Raw genomic sequence first — 19,908 nt, forward strand, 5'->3', positions numbered from 1 at the left:
TCAGCTTTAAAAATAGTGCAGACTACTTTCTTGTGGCTGGTGGGAAACCTGTGAAGATCTGGGGATGCCATTTGAGCCCTGGATAAAAAACTGTGAAAAAAGCCATAAGTGCCAGTTTTATTGCATTCCCACGTTTCCTGGGAAAGTTCTCCTTTAAGTTGTAGTTTGTGTTCTGTAGTTTGGGTTTCATCAGCTCTTCCTTGGAAATTGTGTATTCTGCATTTTGTTTTATTCCCATCACTTTCAGGGAAAAGTGTTTCTGATTTCATTTGATGTTACAACAAACTTGCTTCTCCTAAGGATGTTTACTGGAGCATTGATTAGTGTCAAGTATCCAGTGTTAACAGACTTAAGTGTTTCACAGACTTAATTTTCTAGATGTTAACTATTTCCAACCTTTTTGAATTTTTTTTTTCTGTATTCATATACCTACAGCTGTGCAGTATACATGCATGGTGTATTTCAGGGATTTGGCACCGTCTACTTCATTGAGTGTTTAATAGCTTTGACTTGAAGCAAAGCATATTGAAATCACAGGGTGATTTCAGTGGCTTCTTCTGAAATGGCAAGTGTGCTGGACAGTCTCCTCAGTGGACAGTAGCTGTGGGTGAAGTTGAAGTTCCTTTCAGCTCTTTTACTGAAGTATGAAGGTAAAGCCATTCATGTATCACAGTGTTTGGTTGAGAGAAAATAGTTGGAATTTTGCAGTTAGAGAACTGAAACACTTCCTGTTTGCATGCAAGCAAACCTTTGTATTAATTCTGCTTGACAGCCTTCCAAATGTTGTACTCTGCCATGCAGAGCCTTTGGAGCCTTCCCAGTGATGGGGTTTTGAAGAAGTTACCCCAATACAAAAACTGCACAGCGCAGAGGACGAGACAAAAGCAAGCAGTGTATGAAATAAGCTTTTGGCTTGGGAATAGAGATAACACACTTCTTGCAGAGTTTTCTGGGGACTGTTTGGCACAGCATTGTTCAGCTAAAGGTGGGTCTGTACTGCTGAACTGATGTGATCAGCAGGAAACAAACTTTGCCAACTTTGCAGCTGGCAGTGGAACAGCCCATTTCCATGCTGTTAAACTCCTGTGCTCCAAACTGCCTGCTGGGAGCAGTCCCTGATCTGTGCCAGCTCACTGGCTGAACTTGGGAGTTGTTTCACATAAAGATGGTTATCCTTGATCAAAACCTGTGCCAGGGACTGTGGCACCAAGGTCCCAGGGTGGGTGCTTCAGTTCTGGTACCTTCTCAAAGCATTCCCTGGCACTGCTATGAGCTGTAACTGCACACAGAGTGCTGGCTCCTCTGCTGTCAAGTGCAAGTGCTGCTTTTGTTCTGAATTCTCTCTGTCACACATTAGCAGATCCTCAACAGCTGTTGGATTTATCTACCTTTCTCCAAATCAAGAGTTGTCATATCTGAAATCTGTGTGGAGGTTGAGCTGTCTAAGAAACAAGCTCTGAGCTCTCTGGTGCTGTTCTGCTGCTGGTCTCGTGAAATGAGAGGAGACTCTCTAGGCCAAAATGAAATTGCAGTGCTGGGCACTGTGTCTGCACAGTAGCATTTGTGAATGTTCAGCTCTAGTGGAAAGTACATTCCTGGAAGGAAAAGAAAATGAAAAAACCCACCTTTGCTGTCTTTCTAACCAGCAGGGATTGCCAGACATGTCTCATTATTCTGCATCCTAGATCGGTAATATTCAGTACCATTCAAATATTATTTGAAAACTAGCATATTAAGAAAATTTCATTTGTGATTCAATTCAAAGACAGCATTCACTGCTATTTCAGAGGCCTCTGGAGAACATAGTCTATCTGCTGTTCAGGGTTATGCTTTGTGTTGATAAGACAAGTAAGCACAGACTTTTTCATCATTCCCTTTTACTGACCTGCTTCTGAAATGTCATGGGCCAGGTTTACACTCTCATGGGCCACAGAGATGAGACTGAGTTTGGGAAGATTGTTTCGTGTGGTGACTTTGGGAGGGTGTTGTGGGTATGGGTGAAGGAAAAGCTGCATGAAGAACAAGCTGCATGAGCGAGTTAACAAGCTGTTAACTTGTTTGGGTGATGATGGGTATAGAGGAGCTCCTGAGTTCCCTCAAAAAACTAGAGCTACTATCATCTTACACAATACCTCAAGGGCAAGCAGGCAGAAAATAAACCTTTGAGTAATGCCAGTTTGTGTATTAGAGCATTTCTAATTGTGTTTTGTTGTCACAGAACCTTATTTGGGGAACTGTTAAGATGTACTGCTTGTAAATTTTGATCAGATTTTTTTTTTGAGTGCTATTGCATAGTGTGTGTCGTTTCCAGTAGAAATGAGGTTTTGTTATTTTTTCACTTGCATATTGTACAAGTAAAGCTCCAGTGACTTTGGTATAGAGAGGAAAATCATAAATACAGTCTGTTTCTTATCTGAAAAATAGCTGTTAATAAAGTTTTGTGTTGATTATGAAAGAGTAGGATGGAAACTAGCTTGTGTGTGCTAGTAATAGCTTGTATACTAAAAGAGTTTGAATATATCAGCTGATTATTGAATAATGTCAGTATTATATTACTGTCTGTCTTAGTGAACTATGTAGTTGATTAAATTGTTTTGAAACAATTGCCTTGGGGGAAGAAGAGAACTGATGATATAGTATGATATCTTCAGTACTGAAACATTTGAAAAAAATCTGAAATCTGATAGTCCTCAAAACATAATGTCAGATCTTAACAATAACCTGAGATGTGTAATTTAAATATTTTTATCTTGGGATTAGCCATTAAAATACACTTGAACTAATCTTGGGTTTTTAATGAATGGAGTAATAAAGCAGAGGTAGCCTGGAAGATCTTTACTGGCAGGGCCATTTTAGATCGAGTTGGTTGTGACCTCATCCAGTCCTTTACACAAAACCTTTTGGATTTTGCTGGTAGAGGATGTGCAGAAAAGATTTGACTTAAAGTATAATTTTCAAATGTTACCTGAGAAGGTTCCCAAAATTTCTTATATTCAAGCAAGACTAACTACAATTCTAAAAGTCAGTTGTAACCTAAGATGTATTCACAGGTGAATGGTGCTGAAGTACAAGTGCTGACTCAGCACTCTGAAGGAATATGTTCACTGACACACATTGGTATCCTTTGTGGCACTTTCAATTGCTTGGTTTCAATCCAAAAGTAGTATGGATGGAAAACCTGAAAAATTTTTAATCATACTATATTGGGTTTTGCCTAATAATTAGTTAAGTTTACATAGAAATGTAACTGCATAGGTGTGATATAGTTAGAGGTGTGTTTATGCTTCCACAGTATGTTTAGTATGCTTTAGTTTAGTTTATCTGTTTTTATACAGAGACACAAGTCAGCCATATAAATTGCATATGTTGTTGAAATGAGGATTAATGTGCTATACAGGGTGGAATGTAACTGTGTGGAACAACTTTCATGGTAATTAGCAAGAGTCTGGAAACCTGTGACTGCTGTCTACATCATTATTAGTTTTTATTGTATTGGTTTTGGTAGATTGGTTGTGTAATTATTTGCACAAATGCACACTTTTAATGCACAGTAGCAAGTATAAGAATAAATGAAGTGTATGAGTTTGTGCATTTTTTTAATATTAATGCCATGGTATCTAAAAGATTTATTTCTAGTCTTTCATGGCATTTGATTGATATCTCACAGTTTCAGTTGAATTTATTTAGTAGTCTAGCAGAAAGCATACAGCAGTGTGCAGTGGATTTAATTGTGAAATTGAAATTCACTTTGAATTTATTTGGCTTTGTCCTTTTTTTCTTAACCTTCAGATGTTCAGTTGTGTTATGTGAGATGAAATTCTCATGGTCCCTTGTGCTATTTAGCATATCCCATTTGTTGATTAAGCTTTTGGCCCAGTGATGCCCCTATCACTGAGTACTTACCAAGTTACCTGCCAAAGGTTTCCTTTCTCCTGGGTAATGGAACTTTTTTGTTTTTCATTTGTGATTAGGTAGCTTGTAGGAGCACTTTTGAGGGAAGACAGATTCTGAAAAACATTTCAAATAGGTATGATAATTTTGACAGCAGCTGTAGCAGAACTTTCCCAGGGAAATTCTCTACCTACCTGACGAAATAAAGCATTACCAAGAGGTTCTGTAAAGGAAGATGTTTTGCAAAGTTGTTATTTGTAAATTCACTGCTGTAGTGGATATAGCAAAGAGTTCAATGAAGATGAGGAAATCTGCTTTATTTTTGTCATAAATATAGTAGAATACAAACGATCCCATCACTTTTCCCCAACGCTGTACAGTCTTGTTTCAGTGTTTTCCCCTATTGAGGCATTAAAAATGGATGTTAAAGTGTTATGCTTTGACACAGAGATGTTACATTTTGTTCCAGTTTTCTAGGGCAGCGGTCACTAGGCTAGGCTAGTTCTTCACTATAGCAGCAGCTGCACTCCAGGCTGACTTTGCTGTAGTGCTCTGCCTCTGGCTCAGAGGTCCAGGGGAGCTTTCAGTGGCTAGCTTATAGGGACATTTCCCAAGCAGCCCACAGGTGGCTTTTGGAAGTGTTTATTCTGGTTCACCTGTGTCTCCTGTGATAACAATGATGGCAGAGGGGCCCCTGCAATCCAGTGCCTTCCTGTGCATGGCCATGCTCACAGCTGTGACCTGCAGCAAAGGTATGCTGTGCTCCCCTGCTGCATCTCAGAATACAGGGGAGGGGAAGGGCTTTCCCCTACATCACTAAACAGATGTAGTGGGACTGGTCTAGGCTTCCCTCTCAACTGGTGCCTTCAGAAATTACTTTTTTTTCAAAGGTACATGAAATGTTCTGCAGGACAGCAAATCGTGCTAAGAATACTCATCCATCCCTTTAAGACTGAAATAAACCCTGCTCACAAAGACCCCATAAATTGCCAATCAGTGTGATCCATGAGGTTTTGCTCTGCTTGTGAGCAGATGTCCACAAGACTTTCTTTTCCATATTTGTATTGGCTAGCAAGTAAAATTCATTAAGACATATAAAGAACTGAAAAATAGTTAAAGTTTTTATTACTCAAATAGTATTGCATTTTTAAAATAAGTCCAGAGTAATTTTAAAGCCATGCAAATATAACCTGAGATAATTCCTTAGTGTTGAAAAGTCCTAAAACACAAATGAAATCTCATTAATAGCTTTGATATTCTCTGACTGGTAGGAGCCATACTTATTGCATCATCAGTGGATGGCAGGCAGAGAATTTTCTAAACTTATTATATACTCAATTTAAAACCCTTCCTGATCATGTACAGTAGGAAAAGAACTTGGTGTTTTTAATCCATTGTAAGCAAACAGTGCAGTGGTTTGACATTGATGCTGGTGATAGGAGTATCATTGTATTGGTGTGCAGAGGGCAGCTGAGCAGATGTGGGTCACTGTACCAAAGTGATTATATGGTACCACTTAGAGCAGAGGTAGTTTATCATGGGAGTTTTGGACATACAGATACAACTAGTATGTGACACTTCCCATTTGTGCTCTTTGCCACAGGCAGGCTGCTTCTGCTCCAAATGTTAATGTTTTCTTTACCTCTAAGTGAAGAATGTGGCTGTAGAAGCACCTGCAAGAGTGCCAGAGCACAGAACTGAGCTTGCCTGACCAATCTTTATGTGGTGCATCCCTGTTTCTGAAAGGTTGCCCTGATATTTTCATGACTCTGGTATTTTCACAAGCTTTTTAAAGTATTGAGGTAAATTAACTTCTATGCCAGTTCAACATGTACCTGTTTGCTTGGGATCAGCCTGGTTTTGCACAGAGAAAAAGGAGACGTTCTAGGTGGGTGAGAATTTTTAGGAATATATAGGCAGTCTGGATTTTTGTTGTGAAATCTTAGAGCTTTGTTTAACTGAATTCACTGAATTCAATTCACTTAAAACTGAAGTACATACAGCTCTAAGCTATTTGACATACTTGATTTCCATTCCTTTATTTTTCCTGTTTTCCCTGTCATACAGTACAGAATATTTGATGGATTTTTTTTCAGAAGTACTTTCAGATTAACTGTCTCTACAGTACTTTATTGAATTTTGAAACTTGTTTGGCAGATGACTGAGTTTTCCTTTTGCATTTCCTGCTTAATCCCTCCAGTCTTTGATGGTGAGGCTGTCACTTGCTGTATTGTGACAGACACTATAAAAATCCTCTTAAATGTCAGAGGTGTTGGATAAACAGATAATGACTTGCAGGTGATTACAGAAGGTTTTTGGAATCTCATATTGGAGGGTTCTCATGTAGTCAATAAAGATTCATGCTCCCTTTTAGCAGCTCTTGACTGTACTGATAACACATTTGTTTTCTTCAGTTAACTTCTGTGGCCAGTTCTGAAGTAATTCAGAAATTCTATAAAAATCTGCAAGTTAAAACCCTTGGTAAGATACATAAATTTGTAGGCTTTAGCATTTTTTTATATTAAGAAACTGCTGAAAAAATAAGCCCAGTTTAGAATGGGAACTTTTAGTTTCTCTGAGCATCTTTATCTGCAGTTACACCAGAGGACTCTCTGGCTACATATGTTAAGGAACTTTATGTTGTCATTTTGAGAGCAATAAAACTAAAGATGAAGGAAATAACGTGATTTATTCTATTGCTTGGAGGATATGGAAGACTTTTTAAACAATTTATGTTATTAATTTCATTTGACAGAGGTAGGTGTATGTGTATACAAAGCATTTGTCTGGTCTAAAACTTGGATGCCATTTAACATACTTTGCTGCAGCAACATGAACTTAAAAAATTTCATTTTAAAAATTTGCACAGTGAGTAAGAAGTTAACCTTTTGTGCCTTTTATTAAGTACTGTGAAGTAGATGTTAATTGCAGTAACAAGCTTTTTTTCCATAGAGCGAATTTACAAATATAAACCAGTGTGTTGTTTGTTGTTATAAGGAAGATGTCAATAAATCAATTTGCATTTCTTTTCATAGAGATGTCCTATTGCTGCTGTTTAAATGTAAGGACTGAATTGCAACCAAATGATTGTGGCTAAGTACACTGATTTATTTTTACAGAGTAAGACTTTCAGAAGTTCCAGACTAAATGTCATACTTAGATAAGTAACACCCTTATTAGAATTCACCCGTGTTTCCCACTGGCAGTATTTTTTTCATTTTTTAATGAAAAAAAATTGATGAGTCTGCCTGTGTGTAGGCTTTCTTTTATTGATGGCCAGTCTCCTAGGGAGTGCTCTGGGAAGAGCACACCTCAGAATGTTTGTGTCTTGTTGAAGAAGCAGGTAGATAAACTTCCATGCCTCCTTGTTTGTCTGCTTTAAATTCCTCCACAAGTGCTGAGGTAGGGCTTGTCTCTGTCCCCTGTTACTGGACATAGGAATACTGGCCAAAGAAATCAGCCTCTGATTCAGTGTTTTCTGACACCAAGTTTGCATTGCTAAATTAGTATTTGCATGTATTGTATTGGAACAGGTAACATTGACTATGTTCATTTAAAACTGGGGAGCTTTCTGTCTTTTTGTCCCAAGGAGTGAATCTGACTTCTACACTAATGATCTTGTATGTTTATAAAATATTGCCCATGACTTTTTACTTAATTCATTCAAGCACATATTTCTTCTACACATCCATTAAAGTAAAAAATTCAGTGCACCCTCAGCAGAAGGGTTATTTTTGGTGTCATGGAAATCAATACAAGATGCCTATTAGTGGATTAATTTTTTGTTTATACTTGAGGTTTTCTTTGTTGCTGTATTAGTTTAAGGTTTTGTTTCTAATGAGCATGTAGAAATGCGTGCAATGGAAAAATAACAATACCAAATTTTTTTTGGATATATATGTACACTTTAAATGCATCATTAGCTATAAATTGAGTAGAAGAACATGCATGGAAGTCATTGAAATGTTATCATCTAGGGTATATAATCTTTTGCATGTTCTTAGCATCTAGCAGTCTGGCAACTAACATGGTTGTCTTGGAAACAGGCTTTATTTTCCTTTTGTGAATATCTAGATGTGAAATGATTATCTTCCTTAAAAATCTATAAATAATACTTCTGAAAGAAATAACTGCAGATTTAAGATGCTTGTCATCTATTTAAAGAATTGAAACAGAAGTCTGCAAGTGGTTGCATTGTGAGTTTTAATTATAGTTGTGTGCTTATGTTGATAAAACAGTCTTTAGTGTTTTTTTTAGGTAAAATGCCTATCCTTAGTGTTGATATTTGTCTGGGAATTATCTGCAATGAAACACTTTGCCAAGATTTCCTAGCTTAATGTTTAAATAGAAATATTACAGTGTAACTGATGCATTAGAAGTGAAACTCCTAAAACCAAACTGATACTGTGACTTACAGTCTTTTCCCTTGCCTTGTTTTAAATTAACAGCATGCAGTAAATCCTTGGGTATTCTGTGAGATTATAGCATAATATGTGCCAGATAAAACTTCGCTTTTTTATTAGCCAGAGAGCTGCCTGGCTATGCACAACATAAAATGTCAAAGTAAAATAGAAACTGAGTCAAGAAATTACCATCTTTCAAATTGTTGGGTTTTTCTTAGGATTTGTATGCAAATATGAAATAATGTTCTCAAAATTTAATTTTTCTGATCTGTAGCTTATTTGTCCTTATTTGTCAGCAGTGTCATAGTTTGCTATTAGTAACAGAGTATTTTCATCCTGATTTTTACAGATGAAAGTCCAGACAGAATAATTGTCCACGTTTTGTTTCTTAAATTTTTAAGTTTAATAAGTTTTCTAATGGAGGTTTTAATATATTTCTCTTCCCGGTATTTTTGTCTCCAGTACCAATTTACAAGGCTTTTAAATTCGGATATGTACATCAGAGAAGAATATTTTTATAAGCCTCTCATAAAATAACTGGTTTTTTTCAGCAAAACTCACACTTTGAATGATACAACCTGAGAGAACCATGGCAAGATCTTGTTTAGCCATTGGAACCCAATTGCGTGACCACTTCTTTCATTCTTCCTCCCATCTCTTCCTCCTGCTTCATTTCTTGTGCTGCACCCACATTTCAGATTGATCTCTTTTTCCCAAACTTAATTGACCATTTTATTTTTGCTTAAATGTTCAGGTGTGTTCCAAATTTTTTAACTTCCTTATTCCCTAGAATAAGATCAGGCTTTCTGTGTGAGGCCCGAGATGAAGCTTATTGACCTAACTGGAGAGAATCTTGAACACTTAAAGACTATGGTTGTTACCAGATGATGCAAAAAGCTTTTAGTGACCTGTATTTTGGCCCCAGTGTACAACAGTGGCATAAGTATTCTGCACCCAGAAAGAAATAATCACAGCTTGTTTTTCCACAAATAGTGCTGTGTTCCATTTTGGATGCAATAGCATTTATATGTGTTTACCTTGATGGCCAGGCTGTAAACTTCCCACTTTCACCTCAGATTATGATCTCATAAATCTTACATTAAAAAAGGACATTAAAATAACATGTTATTTAAGCTACAAACAAAGCTGATTTAGTCCTTGAGCTTTTTTCATATTCCTCTAAATAAATGTCATTTCTTTGAGTTTAACAATATTAGTTAACTGTGTTCAGAAAAAGCAGTCCATTTTATACCTTCCTGATCAAATAATAATTCTTCATGCTGATTACTAAGTATTACATAATTATATTCCCTGTCTCCATTTTAGCTGAAGATTTTTTCATCCTTTGCTCCTAAACTGCAAACAAGCAAGCAATTGAAAAAAAAACCCAAAAAACCAACCAAACTCCTTATGGTAACAGTTGTGTATAGTTACAGTATGTGCATCATTGTGTGAATGTGGTCAGTTCCCTGAAATTGGTTGATAGTCACACACTAGCATCCTTCTTGAATATCCTGGGAAAACCTGATGTTGTTAAAGTTCTCATGGCTTTTCCTTTCAGATTAACTTTTAGTAAACTTTGATGTTTTCTTTTTCCTGTTCTTTATGATGCAGAGATGTTGTCCTGGAGAAATCTGTTTTACCTCTGTGCATTGTAAGACATGGTCTTTCATCCCCAGAAATGAAATTATGCATAATTCCAAGTTAGTTCTAAAGATAAAGAGGAAGTACAGTTTTTTTCTCTCATGTGTTTCACTTCAGGATGTTGCCAAGTCTGCTATAAGCAGCATTAGGAAAAGATAAAACAAACTTCAGGGGAGGGATTGCAGAGTCATTCAAGGAGAAATGGTATTTTTGTTGCCTTTTGTAATTAAAAAAGCACAGAACAAAATGACTAATGAACATTTTCCTTTTAGCATAAGCAAGGAAGTTGATCAGATAGTCATCTACAGCCAGAGACATGTAGTAGCTTTCTCAGTGATGAGAACCACATCTCTGGAGGACGGTGTATCCACTCATCACAGTGTGTTTAAGACAGAAGTTTCTCTCTCCAGTGCCCAGCACAAAGGCAAGCTACATCTCTAGCTTCACTTTGGGCTCATGGTATTTAGGTGTAGGCAGTCCCATTGCAAGTGCATGACGTGGCTTGAAATGATCTCTGCAAATCTTCCCATCTAATAATGGACTGAAATACAAAATAGCTTATCCAAGCTGCTCTTTACACAACTTGTTTTAGAGCTTCTCATGAATTACAGTATCTTGTTGCTATTTCTTTCCTGTATATGCTTGGTGTGTCATTACACATATGGTGGATGCTCAGGTGATTCAAATGCCACAAGAAAAAGTTGCCTTTTCACCTTCTGTCAAGACTTGCAGTAGGAGCTGGACATGTTTATTCCCTAGAGGTCCTCTGCTGTGCTAGGTACCTCGGAGTGAAAGTCCTGATTCTTCATTCTGTTGCCCTTTCCCCAGCAATTACTGTTTTAATTATTCACATAAGAAACTCTTCTAATGCTGCCATATGTCATTACTTGGTATCATTCAAATACCATTTGATAGGTATTTTCAAAAGCAGGGAGAAGGTTTACTCAGAACTCTTCGTAGTATATTGATTTTTCTTTTTTCACTTGTTAATGCTGTGACCTTTACAAAACCAAAAGTGATTTATAGTTTAAATTTTGAAATTGATAATAACATTGCTCCTGTTAGAGGATGTGGGACTTTACATAGGTTTTTATTCTCATCGATTAATTACTTTGGCAGTAATTGTATTTTATGCAATTTTTAAAATGTTTAGGGCTATTTTAATGGTCTTATCTCGTGGAATATAGATTGTTATGGGTTAATGTGTTTGTGAGTGTGTGAAAATGTTCACTGTAGTGGTGTATTAAGCTGAACTTAAATGTGGTAGAATTTTCCTGGGTTTAGTACTGCATTTCTAACTATACCTACAGCTTCAGGTAAAATGTATGAAGAAGATACTCTGGATTTTCATGGGGTGTAGCGCCCATTAAAAAACCCCTTCTGTAATACTATATCTTTTTCTGATTCTCAGTTTAACATCAAAACAACTTTGCAGTAAAAAATATAGTAAATAATTTGCAGAATTCTATCTGAATGAATATGAAATTATTAATTCAACATATCTCTGCACAACAATAAGAACAAGGTGCTCCTTGCTGTGCTGTTCATTCACAGCTGTTTCTTCATGCTGCCACCCTTCGCAGCATGTGTTTGATTTTGCTCTGAGTAGCAGCAGAAACACTTGAAATGCTGCAATTTGAAATTAGCTTCCAGGGAGTGATGACAGTGGCTTGTCAGGCCATGCTTTTTCCTTTTTTTTATGTCACCCTGAATAAAATAAATTTAAAATAAATTGATAGCATTTTTCTAGTGCCTGACCATGCCCTGTGGAACACGTCTCAGAGTAGCATTTTCTGATCTGGCCACAGTAATGTTTTTTATCAGTGCTGTCATTTGGCTGCAAGTGGAGATAGTCTTTTTGAATGGGTGAATACTTCAGCTTTATACTTCAACTGCTTAAAGGAAATAAAATTTTTAGAACTTTTTTAAAGAGAAAATCTGACTAGAAAGTGAATTATACAGGTAGTTACTATGAACAGACATATCTTACTGAGATTTTTTGGAGCAGTTGTCTTAAAATGCAGCATTGTACATGTTTAGGAGGATGCCAGAGAAAAGAAAAATTATGATTATTGTTCTTTTCAGTGAAAATGAACTAATGGGCTCTTGATTCATTTAATTTTATGATTAAATAATAAATGTTTATCAGCACTTTGTAGTAGCATATGAGATAAATGTGTGTCATTGTGGACTAGGTCTGGTAGGAGTCTGTATATCTGGCAGTCAGGGAAGTGGGGCTTTTGGTTGTGGGATTTTTGCTTTTATTTTTCTGTTTAATCCTTTCTCAACTTGGAAGACAAGAAAGCTGATGCTCTTCCTAGTGTGTGGTATTTTAAACCTCAAATGTCACCCATGCCCTTGCCCTTTAATGAATTTGTGCATTCTATGAATGCCCATGAGTCAGAGAGCAGAGGGGAACTCTGTATTTGCTTCAGTTAGTGAATTTAAATAAAAAACCCCTATTATAGCAAACACTCACCTTCTGGTTTTTTGTATAAATAATTTAGAGGTTCAAGCATTTACTCATATAGGGTTTTAAAAGAGCCTGATGCTTGGGTTCAGCATGCATACTGTAGATGCCAGTGATCTGAGGCAGAACCATGACCTGTGTGTGAGGAGTGCATCAGACCTTCCAGGGGAGGCATCTGCCTCCCCACTGCCCATACAGAGGGTTTTGGGGTGTCCCTGTGGTTGCACACACTGATGGCAGTGCTGTGACATGCCAGTCTGCACCTTGGACTGTTACCTTGCGCCTCCTTGAAGGTGAGGAGGGTGCCTGTGATATGGATGGGCAGCAGGCTGGGATTTAATATGGAATAAATCAGCCATCTTCTGATGGTAAATGGTCAGGAGAGGTGATTGTAACTTGAACTTGATTCTGATGCTCTGTTTCTAGTGGCAGTCATATTCAAGGGGGAAAGGCTTTTGCCATTCAGCAAGTGGTTTGAGTTTTGCTTGCTTTTTTCATGTCAAAGCACAGAAAGTTTACAGCTGGAACAGGCAGAGGATCATTGTAGTAAGAACTCCTTCCAAAGAAATAACTAACCAACCTGAAAACCACCAGGGAGGAGGGCTCCTGTGTCCCTCTGCCATCCTTGTATATGTTGAGCCTGGCTCTGCGAGGGTGCAGGATTACTTGTGTTCCATTTTGTGTCTTCTGTCTCTGTGTTTGTGAGCACAGTGTGATCCATAATTGAAATAAGATGCCCTTGAAAAATCTGCTAAGGATTTGTGTCATGAGTGATGACAAAGGAGTTTTGTTATATTTGAATGATGCAGTTAAATACAACATCAAATAAAAGGCAGAAGTGAAGTAATTTTCCTTGTTTGAGGAAGCTAACCAAGAGTTGGTTTCAGTTCTGCTGGTGGAAAATAGTTAAATTCTGTATTTATTAAGTTGTAATGAAAACTAGACCTTACATGACCATACTGCTCCTTATTACCTGAGAGGGACTGTGATCATTGTATTTTATGATGAAAGTTATATTATTGAAAGAGCAAATGTTAGCTTCTCCCCTTTTTATTTTTTCATTATGCTTTTAAACCTGTTACAAAACCTTGGAGTTCAGCACATTAAGTTCATGTGCTGTTAGGAAAAAGGCACATTTTCTAGATAGAAGCTGAATATTAAATGATTATGTACCATCAAATCATGCAGTACCTCTCCACAAATCACTGATCACATAATAATAGTATTAATTTCTGAGGGAACAGTAATGTATTAAACAGTTAAATATTCCAGGCTTTGTTCCTTATCTGGTAACACCGGGAGAAAAAATGAGATATGCCACTATTTCATCTTTTATAAAGGCTTTTATAAAGGCTAAAGCATATTTTATTTGATGCATCACTGACTTTTGGTAAAATGAGGTGAGAAAGCTCCATTTTCTGTTGGGAGTCAACCAGAGCCCAGCATGTTTCCGCTGTCCAGTACTGAATTTCTGTTCACCTTGCAGATCGATGTGAAACTGCAGCCACTGAGGCTTTCTGCTATGTACAAAACATTTGTCCAGCTAGAAAATGAGTGGGGGAAAAGAGCCAGATGGGAGCCCACTGGAGTGTTGTGAAGCAGAACACCTGGTGTGAGGAGCAGGGGATGTGCAGTCCATGACCCTGTGTCTGGGTGCAGGGCACCTGTGGGAGTGGGTGCTGCAGCTTTGTTGGGGACCACCACTACCGAGGTCTGGGTTCTGAAATGTTGGTGCACTGTGAGATGAGGTGCTGTGGTGTTAGATTAAAAAAAATTGCCGACTGTTTGCCCGTAATTAATTTGATATTTTTGGAAAACAGTCAACAGTTTGTAAAATTGTAACTGTTTCTTAAATGGACTTGAGTTATTTCCAGGTACCAGAGGTCATGCCTACAGCAATAGCTGCAGGCTGCTCCCAGGTGGATGTTATTAGCAATGGGGAGGACTTTCCTCCCTCGGTGGAACCTGCACTGGTGGGACACTGTATGGAAAGATTCTTGAGGTTTGTGTGTCCAGTCAGATCTCTTGAGAAGATGTAAAGAGTTTTGCATTGCTTGCTTTCAGTATTGTGTCTGAATTATATGCTGTGAATGTTGTTGTTGGTATAGTGAAAGTAGTGTGAGGTTTGTTTGTTTGTTTGTTTGTGTGGGGTTTTTGGTTGTTGTTTTGGTACTTTTTTATGTGGGTTTGTTAGTTTTTGTTGGTGTGGTTTTGGTTGTTTTTTTTTTCCTAGTCCAGAGTCAGTACTGACTGGATTGTTCTGTGCAGAAATACAAAGATAGAATAAAGTAGAATGAGGTGGAATGGTTGATGTGTGTTACTGGTCTGCTGGGTAGCTTCAGAGATCACATTTGTCCATCTGCCTTGACAAGAAGTTCTGTAATTTGCAAAGTTGAAGAATTAACCCATTACAATTTTTTATCTTATCATTACAATGTGATTGTTCAATCATTGGGAAAAAACCTATTTAGTTTGTTTTAAACCCTACAGCAGCTCTACCATGAGGTGATACCACTGAGGTGTAAGTTTACCATGGCAATTAACTATAGTGTTACTGTTTCTGAACGCCTGTTTAATTTAAAAGCAGGAGAGGTGATGTTGGGAACAACCTTGAACAATCAGTTTGATTCAGAGTCTGTACAAATAATAATTTACTTTTGTTTGCCCCAGCTTGTTTTAGCTGTCAGTTTTCTTTAAATAGCCATGAGTTAAGCTTTGCAACAGGGGCAAGATCCTGCTGACTTCAGTGAGGCTTGACATGGTCCATTAACAATCTAACGTATTTATGTTAGTAAATGGTGTAATTTTGAAATTTATCACAGGCTCATGAATATCTTTATTTCTTCTCACCCACTTCTCTGGAATTGTTAGACATACAGTTCAAGTAGTGGCTTTAGTTACTTTGCTGGTAATTGGATTAACAATTCAGTATGTCGTGCCAAGGTTTCTTTCAGCTGAAAATTGGGAATAATGCTTTTGCTTTTCTGGATGTATCAGTTTACCAAGTGTATCCTATTGATATCCTGCTATATAGGAAATATAATTTTAATTGTAAATAAAATTGTAAATATAAATTTAATTTATATGTATATTAGATCTATAATTAAATTTAGTTTTGTTTTCAATAGTAGTATATGATAGGGCATTAATCTGTAAATATATGCATTTTAAACTAGCTACATAAAACTACTGCAGATACTAGAAATGCTTGAATAAGTTATCTTTCTTATAAAAAGTGTTATTTTTTTTAGTCACTTGTTGTTGATTAATAGACTGTTGTAGGAGATTGTGTAAGAGTATGTTATTACCATATAATGCTATTAAAAAAGTTGACCTGAATCTTGCTTTTTTCAGTTTTGTGACCTTTATATTTCTTTCTCATTAGAACTATGCAGCAATGATCCAGCAACAAATTAATGAGGACAAACAAAACTTGAGAGAAAAGGCTGTATATGGAATTCCACTCACAGAAGAAAAACTTAATGACTTCCGTGATGAACAGATTGGGCAGCTGAAGGAACTGATGGACGAGGCTACCAAACCTCATAAAAAAATCCCTATTTCTAAAGACTCAGAATACAAAACCTAAAAGATTTTAAAAAATATTTTAATGCATATTGGAAGCATTTTGAAACTGCTTTTTCCAGTTGTACTTGAATGTGGTTTCCGTGAGATAATGGATGCTGCTGATGCTATAGCTTGTCTGAAGTGGATGTGTTTGGCTTTCTGTGCAAGAACAAATGGAAAAATGGAATAATCACACTTTTATGTTAATTGCATTATTTTTTCTTCTTTTTGTTTTTTCCTTCCTAATGGATGTTGAAGACTGAAAGAATTTGGGGAAAGTAAATTGACGTTTTTAAAATATGGAGTTGTAGTTTTGGGGTTGTTTTGTAATCTTGGCACCTACAGGGCAAAACATCTTTCTGTTTGCTTATCATCCTCTTCCTTAATGGAAAAGATGCTATTAGCATTTATTTTCTGGTGAAGATTCAGTAGACAAAGGAATGGTACTAGAGTGGGTTTGTTTTCATGGAAAGAAATGAGCAGTATTAGAAAAGCATACTGCTGGTGAAATTGGAAGTTGATTTTTGTCTTGAGCTTTATTGTGAAATGGACTTTAAAATAAAAGATGTAGCTCATTATTAAATTAATCTTGAATCACTCTTATGCAGAAAATTCTGTGTTTTTTTCAAAGCTAAATTCAGATTATTGTTAGTATCTAAAATTTTTAAAAACCTTTTATGAATGGGTTGTGCATAGTTTGAATTCAAAGGTTCTTTAAAAACTTGGGATCCCATATTAAGCAATATTTTGTACAGACCAGAATTTGTAAATGACTTGATCACAGAAATTATCCTGTTGATAATACTGTATGACCAACATTAGTAATTTAGTTAGGTCTTCAGTAAGACAGTGTGTGCAACACTTGTTGTAACTCATACTGTTGGAACTAAAGAAAAAAGGGGGTTTATCTATTAAGAAAAACACATACATTTCTGTGCAAAAGACAGCTTTAATTTCATCTTCCAAACCTAGTTTTATATTATTAGTTTTGTTCTATTTCTGGACCTTTCTCTGTCTGCTACTCACAGCACATTTAAGACAACAAAATTTCTTTGCTCTCGGGGAATAACAGCTTTGACAAGGAAGCACATTTCCATCTGTCTCAATTTGTAATAACATGCTGTTTGCCAAAGCTGCGCTCCAGGATCCTAGCGGAGTGGGGAGCAATCTGGGGAGCTGCCTCTTTCCTTCTCCTGTACCTCTCTTCCCAGTTCTTTGATGGGGTTGTAGGCTGCAGGTTGCTCATTTCTATTAAAAGGTCACTTGCAGAATAGTGTGTGAGGAACATGTGGTTGCTTTGCTGCATTGTTGTGTTTTCTGAGAACCCCCACGAAGGAAGGAGTGATGAATCTGACTCCATGTTCTTAGAAGGCTAATTTATTATTTTATGATCTATATTATATTAAGGAATACCATACTAAACTATACTAAAGAATACAGAAAGGATACAGACAGAAGGCTAAAAAGATACTAATGAAAACTCATGACACCTTTCCAGAGCCCAGACACAGCCTGACCATGATTGGTCATTAAGTCAAAACAATTCACAGCAGAAACCAATGAAACAATCACCTGTTGGTAAACAATGTCCAAACACATTCCAAAGCAGCAAAACACAGGAGAAGCAAATCAGATAATTATTGTTTTCATTTTTCTCTGAGGCTTCTCAGCTTCCCAGGAGGAGAATCCTGGACAAAGAGATTTTTCAGAAAATATGACGGTGACAGCTGCATCTTCCTCTGGCACCCACTGCCTTTGCTGTGTGTGCAGTAGGAACATGCTGTAGCCTCAGGCACCCAGTGCAAACAGGATGGAAAGGCAGAGATGACATCCAGGCTGTAGAGCTGTTCCCAGGTCCTGATTCTGGTGCTTCAGACACATGGTTGGAGAGAATGGCAGCTCCTTCCTGGCCTGCTCCATACCTAGGATGCCCCAGCATCAAAGTGGGAACCAAATGGCATGTGCATACAGGAGCCTTGAAAATTGTCTCTGATACTGCCATTCACACATTTCTAAAGTCTTGTTCTTTTTACAGTTTAAAGGTTGTAAAAATCTAATCCAGCTCTAAAGTTTAGGGCAATAAGATTGATTCTGTTGCTCTTCCATCAGATGAAGAGTAATCAATAATTCCATCACTAAATCTCTTTGGTTTTCTTACTAAAAGTAATTTTTGGGTGTTGACAACAGAATTTGTTTCCAGTCCTTGATTGGTAGTAGACCTGTGCCTGCTTTCCAGTCAGTATCCAAGTTGCTTCAAATTTATTTCTAATACTGCAGTTTAAAGCACCTTATTTTTACCAACTCATTTAATGGAACTTGTTAGTTCAATGGAACTAGGTAAAATACTTGTTTTAGCTCTGTCTACTCATGTATGCATCTAGGTTTTAGAGGCTAAATTAATTAATAATGAAAAGTTGCTATTTGGTATGAAAACCTTAAGCTTGTAATGAGACCTAAAGGGAGTTGGAGGTGAGGGTAAACATCTTTATATGCACAACCCCTTGTTTAGTAAAGCCAACAATTTTTTCTTTTATTCCCAATAGTAGTTTGCATTTGGTACAGTATTTGTATTCTTGTTTTAAACAACTCCCACAAAAGCCAAAATTCCATTACAGGAATGAAGCATCTTTTGAGATTGCTGGCTTTAAGACAGGCAGTGCTAATAGTAAGGTGTGCTCTGGTCTGAGCAGGGCTTATGTGGGTGGTGGGGCCCCACAGAAGCTTTGTGATGCCAGCACCGCCACGCATTAATAAAATTCTTTGATTTACAAGTGTGGTTACTGACAGTTAAGTTGAAAACAATCAGTTGGAGTGAGCTGAAGTTTTAAGTAGCTGGAAAAGGCACAAGCTGAAGTCTTACAAACAAGTAAAGAATTTACAGAAATCTCTGTCGTTAAAAATGACCAGTTTTGATATGCAAAGTTACACATGTTAAAAAGAACAAATGAAATGTCCTTCTTTTAGTGTTTTGTTAGGCCTATGTTGTGGGTTTATGCTGTTTTTAACTGACTGGCTCGCAAGAGCTATTAGGATGTATTTATTTCTTAAAAGTAAATTAATAATGTAACATCTTGAAGGTAGGATTTATGAAGAAGTTTTATTCCTTACCTATTTGGACTTTAATATTTTTGAATTATTAGTGGACATTCTGTTTCTTCTTCTTGAATACGTATTTGTGAGACACTGACTATGCATGGATGAGTCAGTGGCCAAATTTTCATTGGCTTCTAGGTAAAAATATTGGAGAATTAATGAAGGAAACATGGCTTTCCCTGCCTGTCATAAGCTATTTTATCTTCTGCTTTCTCTGGCTAAATTAATAGCAGAGGGAAGGCTGAATCTTCCAGCAGACTGATTTACCCAAGTGGGACCACAGAGGATCTGTGTAGCTTTGATGTATTGTGAAAGCTGAATCACTGTGAAAAACAGCTCACATTCTAGGGCAAAATAAGTCTCTGTGTGCTATCCTGCTTAACTGTTGATTTTCAGACCTCTTGGAAAGAGCTTCAAGGTAAATCCTTCCTGTTAGATAGTGTAGATGTAGGAGGGTATAGATGCAGCACAGATGTTGCTGGGATTGTTTGATAAACAGGACTGCCTGACCCATCTCCTACTGTTCCATGTCCTGGTGCTGGACCAGGCTGGGTGTGCCCACCTCACAGTGAGCATTGGTTGTACTAGTTTGAAAACAAACCAGTGGAACATTCCAAGGCAGAACTGCAATTTCATAGGAAAATTAAAATAAAGGCAATAGTACAGAAACACTGGCTTAAACTGACAGTCAGAATACAACCTGACACCCTGTCAGTCAGGGTGGTGGTAACAGTCTGATTAAACGGTGGCTGCAGTCCTGTTGGAGTGATGGATGTGGTTTTGTCAAAACAGTGATCCTGTAGAACAATCTGGTCTTTCTCTCTTGAGGTCCAGGAGTGA

General features: G+C 37.2%; 1 protein-coding gene across 1 annotated transcript in view; it reads left to right on the forward strand.

Moving 5' to 3' along the window:
• Positions 1–16,575, forward strand: part of SDHAF3 (succinate dehydrogenase complex assembly factor 3) — a 28,854-nt gene extending 12,279 nt beyond the window's left edge. The window contains exon 2 of the mRNA XM_071429046.1: positions 15,794–16,575. Coding sequence (XP_071285147.1) covers positions 15,794–15,997 — 204 coding nt within the window. The 3' untranslated portion in view covers positions 15,998–16,575. The remainder of the gene's footprint in view (positions 1–15,793) is intronic.
• Positions 16,576–19,908: the final 3,333 nt, after the last annotated feature.

Source organism: Agelaius tricolor, unplaced genomic scaffold, assembly GCF_023055355.1.
Source record: "Agelaius tricolor isolate 1412-34295 unplaced genomic scaffold, bAgeTri1.0.p SCAF_6, whole genome shotgun sequence".
Classification (NCBI taxonomy): Eukaryota; Metazoa; Chordata; class Aves; order Passeriformes; family Icteridae; genus Agelaius; species Agelaius tricolor.